At 42.4% G+C, this 8,174-nt stretch overlaps 1 protein-coding gene across 1 annotated transcript; it reads right to left on the reverse strand.

The window, feature by feature from the left end:
- Window positions 1–1,211: 1,211 nt before the first annotated feature.
- Window positions 1,212–4,690, reverse strand: LOC115172143 (potassium voltage-gated channel subfamily S member 3-like). Its single transcript, XM_029729308.1, has 2 exons — window positions 4,592–4,690; window positions 1,212–3,038 (listed from the first exon to the last, which is right to left on the reverse strand). The coding sequence occupies exon 2, from the start codon at window positions 2,941–2,943 to the stop codon at window positions 1,441–1,443; it is 1,503 nt and encodes a 500-aa protein (XP_029585168.1). The 5' UTR covers window positions 2,944–3,038; window positions 4,592–4,690; the 3' UTR covers window positions 1,212–1,440.
- Window positions 4,691–8,174: the final 3,484 nt, after the last annotated feature.

Here is an 8,174-nt window from a genome sequence, read left to right on the forward strand (position 1 = left end):
AATCTCATTGATAAACGTCTCAACCAAATATTACCTAATTATCCATGTTGGAATGACATGGTGTGCCGAGTGGGTTGTTTCAAACAATGGCTGTTTCGTTCCATATGATTGGACAAAAAAAAATATTGATTCAAAAGAAATGTTAACAGAAACTGCTCAACTTCAAAGTTGGTCCTCAAGTCACGGATGAAAAACAGGCCAATTCTTAGGCCTAATGGACCATAGTCTCTAAGGAGGAAAGAGTAGAGAGATCATAGTCTCTAAGGAGGAGAGAGTAGAGAGATCATAGTCTCTAAGGAGGAGAGAGTAGAGAGATCATAGTCTCTAAGAAGGAGAGTGTAGAGAGATCATAGTGTCTAAGGAGGAGAGAGTAGAGAGATCATAGTGTCTGAGGAGGAGAGAGTAGAGAGATCATAGTGTCTAAGGAGGAGAGTGTAGAGAGATCATAGTGTCTAAGGAGGAGAGAGTAGAGAGATCATAGTATCTAAGGAGGAGAGTGTAGAGAGATCATAGTGTCTAAGGAGGAGCGAGTAGAGAGATCATAGTGTCTAAGGAAAGTGGAGAAAGATCATCGTGTCTAAGGAGGAGAGAGTAGAGAGATCATAGTGTCTGAGGAGGAGAGAGTAGAGAGATCATAGTGTCTAAGGAGGAGAGAGTAGAGAGATCATAGTGTCTGAGGAGGAGAGAGTAGAGAGATCATAGTGTCTAAGGAGGAGAGTGTAGAGAGATCATAGTGTCTAAGGAGGAGAGAGTAGAGAGATCATAGTGTCTGAGGAGGAGAGAGTAGAGAGATCATAGTGTCTAAGGAGGAGAGTGTAGAGAGATCATAGTGTCTAAGGAGGAGAGAGTAGAGAGATCATAGTATCTAAGGAGGAGAGTGTAGAGAGATCATAGTGTCTAAGGAGGAGCGAGTAGAGAGATCATCGTGTCTAAGGAAAGTGGAGAAAGATCATCGTGTCTAAGGAGGAGAGAGTAGAGAGATCATAGTGACTAAGGAGGAGAGTGTAGAGAGATCATAGTGTCTAAGGAGGAGCGAGTAGAGAGATCATAGTGTCTAAGGAGGAGAGTGTAGAGAGATCATAGTGTCTAAGGAGGAGAGCATGGAGAGATACAGCTCACTTTCACCCTGAGAACCATAAAGTGCTTATTGCCATGTCCAGCTTATTTAAGAAGCCTCAGGTGAAAACTGGATGGCCCTATTTTACCTCCTCGCTCTCAACTGTGTCCACACTGTAAGAAAGAAAGTCCACTGTTCCAGTCCCCGACATGGAACCCACAAGGCAAAATAAATCGTGGGAGACTAAGGAACACCTGGAGAAGATCTGTAATGCAGAGATAGAACTACCCATGGAAGGAACAAAAAATAATAAGATCATTTGTAGATGACCTACAGTATGCTCCTCAATGAGTAAAAAGGTTTAAGTCAAGTAAGTTAAGCTCTCAAGTGCCCCTCAGGATACAAGTCATCTCTCCACCCTGGATGCTCGATGCGTCCGTGTCTTCATCACTGCCGACGCTGCTCCTGACAGAGATATTGGTGACGAATGAGTTCATCTTTAAGGTGTACTGGTCGCCGACATTAAAGTATGTTAGACTGGGGTCGGGGATCTTAATATCGTTATTATTGCATTGGTCGGTCTCATTATTGCTCTGATTGGCATCCATGGCCTTTTGCCTCTGGTAGTACATGGAGAACTTGTTGAAGATAATGGTGATGGGCAGGGCCACAACTAGTATCCCACAGACGATGCATATGGTGGCCACCAGCTTCCCTACAACCGTCACCGGGCAGGTGTCGCCGTAGCCCACTGTTGTCATGCTAATAGTGGCCCACCACCAGCCTACGGGGATGGTCGTTATGTCCGACTCTTCTGACTCCTTCTCCACAAAGTAGATGAGCGCAGAGAAAATGGAGATACCCACAGAGAGAAAGAGCATCAGGAGGCCCACCTCGTGGTAGCTGTGCCTTAGCGTGGCACCCAGCGAGCGCAGCCCCACCGAGTGACGCGCCAGCTTGAGGATGCGGAAGATTCTCATCAGTCGCAGGATCTGAACCACCTTGCCCACGTTCTCCAGTTCCTCGTTCTCCTCGTCCACTGTCTCAAAGGCCAGTGTGGCGTAGAAGGGAACGATGGAAACAAAGTCGATGATGTTGAGAGCGTTGCTCATGAATTTACGGGCGCACGGCGCCACTGCCAGCCGCACCAGGAACTCCACAGAGAAGCAGATGACGCACACAGCCTCGAAGATGGCCAGCACCGGGTCTTCAATCTCCTTGTCGTTAAGGTCCACCTGGTGGAACTCGGGCATGCTGTGGACGCACATAGCCACGATGGAGGTCAGCACCACAGCCAGCGAGGCCACAGCGATCCCCTTGGCCAAACATGAGTAGCCCGGGTTCTCCAGGTGCAGCCAGATGTTCTTGCGGACCTCCGAGCACCAGGTACCCTCGAACTTCTCCAGGTCCTTGTCCATAGTTGAGAGCTCCTCCATGGACGAGTCAATGCTCCCGAACTGCTGCTGCTGTTCACCGCTCCTCCGGTCCCAGTCCTTGTCCTCTGCAAACTGTCTCTGCTCCTGAAACTTGTTGCTGCAGCAGGAGTCCAGGTGGAGCTCCTTGATGCCCCAGTACTCAATCTCCTGGCTGAAGGAGAAGATGCACAGCTCCTCCATCAGGTGGATCTTGCCCGTGTGGTAGAAGTTGAGGACATTGCGGAAGAAACACGGGTTACGGTCAAAGTAGTATTCCCTGTCGGTGGGGCTGAAGTCGTCGCAGAGCTCCAGAATGGCCTCCTCGGAGACACAGCATAGCAGGCGTCCCAGGCGGGTCCTGGGGAAGCGCTGCAGGATACTGCGCTCCACGCGCTGCTTAAAGCCGCCCACGTTCAGGTTGAGGAAGCTCTCGTCCGGGCCGCGCCTGTGAAGGATCTGGCCGTACTGCATGGTGGAACTGTGGCATGGGTGGTGCCTTACAAGAAGGGAGAGGAGGTCACTGCTCGATGCTGGCTCAGGTCACTTCCCAGCTGAGGATCCATCAACTACACAAGGAAACAGGATGTAGACGTCAGTGACCGACACAAATCACAGCATTACTATACTATATCTGTTTCAAACCGTGAGATCAAGAAGAAAACCTTATTTGCACACTTTTAGAAGGCCCCCCACGTTTGATACATTGTGTGAATGAATACTTCTTGCACAATAGAGTTAGGTTCTGAAACTCACCAAACAAATAGTACATTATTGATGTACTGTATCATAAATCATTTTATCTTATAAAACATTATATACTGAACAAAAATATAAACACATGATGTAAAGTGTTGGTCCCATGTTTCATGAGCTGAAATTAAAGATCTCAGAATTTTTCTCTCAAATGTTGTGTACAAATGTGTTTACATCCTTGTTAGTGAGCCTTTCTCCTATGCCAAGATAACACATCCACCTGACAGGTGTGGCATATCAAGAAACTGATTAGACAGCATTATAATTACACAGGTGCACCTTGTGCTGGGGACAATAAAAGGCCACTCTAAAATGTGCAGTTTTGTCACACAACACAATGCCACAGATGTCTCAAGTTTTGAGGGACCATGCAATTGGCATTCTGACTACAAACATGTCCACCAGAGCTGTTGCCAGAGAATTTATTGTTAATTTCTCAACCATAAGCCACCTCCAAAGTTGTTTTAGATCATTTGGCAGTACGTCCAACCGGCCTCACAATCACAGACCACATGTAACCATGCCATCCCAGGACCTCCATATCCGGCTTCTTCACCTGCGGGATCTTCTGAGACCAGCCACCCGGACAGCTGATAAAACTGAGGAGTATTTCTCTCTGTAATGAAGCCCTTTTGTGGGGAAAAATGTATTCTGATTGGCTGGGCCTGACTCCCCAGTGGGTGAGCCTATGTCCTCCAAGGCCCACCCACGTATGAGCCCCTGCCCAGTCATGAAATCCATAGATTAGGGCTTAATGAATTTAATTAAATTTACTGATTTCCTTAAATGAACTGTAACTCAGTAAAATCGTTGAAATTGTTGTATGTTGCGTTTATACTTGTTTTTCTTCAGAAAAGTACTGTGCCTTATAATTGTGCTTACATTACAGTGCTTTCTTCATATGGCCATGATACCTTGATATCTGTTCCACAGTGTTGGGTTAATTTAAACCCAAATTGAGATATCATGCAACAAAAAAATGAAGATTTTAAACAATAAATATCCCATATTCATGCTACAATCGCTGTGCTTCCTAAACGCACGCCAACACGTACAAAAAATCCGATTTAAAAAGTGTAAAAGATCAAATTAATAAATGAAGAAACTGAAAGAATTTATCTTAAAAATATAACAGACCCATATACCCTTACCTTGCAGAGAGAAAATTATCAAAAGCAGTTCAGACCAAGAACGTACCTAAATCAATTTAATAATGAATAATTCGAAATATTCAGAAGAGTTTCATCTGAAGTTAATGCGACACAATACAAACTATAATAAAACCAACAGCACAGTTCACTATCTAAGAAAGTTAATGGTAGACTCCCCGCAAACAACAAAAACTCAACTGAGTCACATAGCCTACCTGTCTTTATATTAAATGACATTATTCCAGAGGCAATATATACATTTTGGCAAACTTATTTTGCTGAAAAGCGCTTCAACTCGCGCTCCTGTTCCTTCCATGTCTCATCACACTGTTTCAGCCGGGATGCTCCGGGCGTTTAGAAGAGGAGCTAAGTGATTCAGGGCAGGATCAATGCGTCACTCACTGGTCCATTTTCTACTGGCGTGCGCGCTGCGTCCCATGAGCCGACGCACGCGGCAAATAAACTGAGTAGAAATCGAAGTGAGATCTCACATTTCAAGGATATTCAGTTTAAATTCAATTTGAAACTCGTAACGTGCAAGAAATGCTGAATTTACAACTCTAAAAACAAGACAAACAAAGCATTTTGCACGAGGGCTTGTTATTAGTTGACATTGACAAATCTTTAATGTTTAGGCTACTTATATGTTCGACTACTTATTCACCCCAAAAACATGACCAATATCATAGTATAGGACAATATTATGCTGTATAAAATTAAATATTACTAGTCCCTCCTATTTTCCGCATATTTCTCATGACATGAGCCTACCTATGTTTTTATCACAACATTACGATATAAATATATTCTGTTTATGAGTGAATCGCCTAGTATAGACTCATATGGAGGCTTTCCACAATCTACAGACAGCAAAGCCAGCACTAACCGTGGCAAGACTGGGGATAACTGGCAACCGGGAAAAGTAAACCAATAGAAATGGGATCTTTGGTTGAATCAGTTTCCAGTTAATTTGTCATGTGTAAAGGACAGATTGGACAAGCTGATAAATAAAGTAGCAAAGTGAAACAGGCCTATGCTTCATCAGACTTTCAGTCAGCTAGTATCCACACTGCCTGTGAATAGAAACTGTCTCATGGGCCTTAAAACCTCTTATGGATCCGTCCGTTTAAAAAAAATGTTTTATCCTAAAACAACATACCCAAATCTAACTGCCTGTAGCTCAGGGACTGAAGCAAGGATATGTATATTCTTGATACCATTTGAAAGGAAACACTTTGAAGTTTGTGGAAATGTGAAATTAATGTAGGAGAATATAACACATTAGATCTGGTGAAAAGATAATAAAAGGAAAAACATGCATTTTTTTCCCTACCATAATCTTTGAAATGCAAGAGAAAGGCCATAATGTATTATTCCAGCCTTGGCGCAACTTAGACTTTGGCCACTAGATGGCAGCAGTGTATGTGCAAAGTTTTAGACTGATCCAATTAACCATTTTTACATTTTAGTCATTTAGCAGACGCTCTTATCCAGAGCAACTTACAGTAGCGAATGCATCCATTTCATGCATTTTTTATGTATTTATTTTTTTGTACTGGCCCCCCATGGGAGTCAAACCCACAACCCTGGCGTTGCACACACCACGCTGGCGCTGCAAACACCATGCTCTACCAACTGAGCCGCAGGGAACCATTGTATATCTGTTTAAAATGTTGTATCAAAACTGCCCAAATGTGCCTAATTGGTTTATTCATACATTTTCAAGTTCATAATTGTGCACTCGCCTCAAAAAATAGCATGGTATCCTTTCACTGTAATAGCTACTGTAAATTGGACAGTGCAGTTAGATTAACAAGAATTTAAGTTTCTGTCCAGGGATTTTGTTTTTGTTTCTTACAACCTCATGCTAATCACATTAGCCTACGTTAGCTCAACCGTCCCGCGGGGGGACACACACAGTGATCCTGTAGAGGTTAGAGCTGGAGTTCATAGTGGTGAAACAGCCACATCCATTTGTGATATTACAATAGCAAAGAAATTACTGCAAACAATGAACACTGTTTCTCCCCAGGGACATCATCGCGTGTTCGACAGAAGAGCACAATATGTGCTGCTGCACACCGCATTTTTAGGATGCTGCGAGATGCTACACAGCTCGGGAACAAAAACCATGACAACGGTATTGGTGTAAACAAACACTGTATAGCTTCAAAACATGGTTAAAACTATAAGTTTGATCTCATGGATGGCCAGCCTTTGCTTTTAAAACTCCATTGTCTATAAATTTGAGTGGTTACATTTTTCTAGCACTATCCCTCAGCTGTTTACCAAAACAAGTGGCGGGCAGCGTGTTTGTTGTTTTCCTATTCGCTAACATCATCTTCTGGTCTGTTGAAAACAGTTTATGACCGGGGTCTTTGATAATACAGAGGGTAGGAGTGGAGAGCAGGGCAAGAACTGTTAGTGTATTGTCCTCTAGAGAAGACAGCTTCCATAAATTAACCTCTATCGCCATCTACAGGTTTAACATGGGACATGCAATGGTATCTTCCAGAGCCTTCTACAGTCAACAAAAGACTGGTATCCACAAGCGATGGTTGTTTTAACAGGTGCATTATCTCCCAATAGACTGTAATAATAATACCACAACACTACAACTATACCACACAATAACAGGATTGTTTATAAGGAGAGATGGTGTCCGTTATCTCAACATGCAAAAAAAGCACTTAAAGTAATTGTCCAGTGAAGATCTCACGTTTAAAAGTTCATATTCTGTTGACTCCTACCCAAATAATGTTGTTGACATCCTATACTTGTATTTATTGCCAAAGTATAAATTGGAGACAAAACACTTTAAAACACACTTCAAATTAGTATCTCAGACTTTTTCAAAAATGCTAGCTACAGTATGTTCTCATATAATTTGACATCACATTGGCTCATTGGCTGAGCTGCCCAATCAGCTATTTAGTTGAATACTTTTAATGACTGGTATACACCCACACCATTCAAACACAGAAAAGCTGCTTTTTAAAATACTTAATTACAAAACTATTTAACTTATATTGTAATTATTAAGGGTCATATTTCATAAAGAAAAACACTGGACATGTATTTTAAGGCTGAGCAAGAGGTGAATGGCTTGTCCAAAATTCATCCAAATACTGTTGAAAAACTACAGAAAGGAAATTCTATTGTGAAAACATACCTTCAAAAAGACATTTGAAACTTAAGCAGGTCAGCTAATGTACTGCACCAGTCAAAAGTTTGGACACACCTACTCAATCCAGGGTTTGTCTTTATTTTTACTATTTTCTACATTGTAGAATAATAGTGAAGACATCATAACTATGAAATAACACATGGAATCATGTAGTAACCTAAAAAGTGTTAAACAAATCTAAATATATTTTATATTTGAGATTCTTCAAAATAGCCAACCTTTGCCCTGATGACAGCTTTGCACACTTTTGGCATTCTCTCAACCAGCGTCATGAGGTAGTCACCTGGGATGCATTTCGAGGTTTGCCTTGTTAAAAGTTAATTTGTGGAATTTCTTCCCTTAATGCGATTGAGCCAATCAGTTGTGTTGTGACAAGGTAGGGGTGGTATACAGAAGATAGCACTATTTGGTAAAATGCCAAGTCCATTTTAGGGCAAGAACAGCTCTAATAAGCAAAGCGAAATGACAGGCCATCATTACTTATTAAAAACATGAAGGTCAGTCAATCCGGAAAATTTCAAGAACTTCGAAAGTTTCTTCAAGTGCAGTCGCAAAAACAATGAAGCGCTATTGAAACTGGCTCTCATGACGACCACCACAGGAAAGGAAGA

This window comes from Salmo trutta, chromosome 33 (genome assembly GCF_901001165.1).
Source record: "Salmo trutta chromosome 33, fSalTru1.1, whole genome shotgun sequence".
In the NCBI taxonomy this organism is placed as follows: Eukaryota; Metazoa; Chordata; class Actinopteri; order Salmoniformes; family Salmonidae; genus Salmo; species Salmo trutta.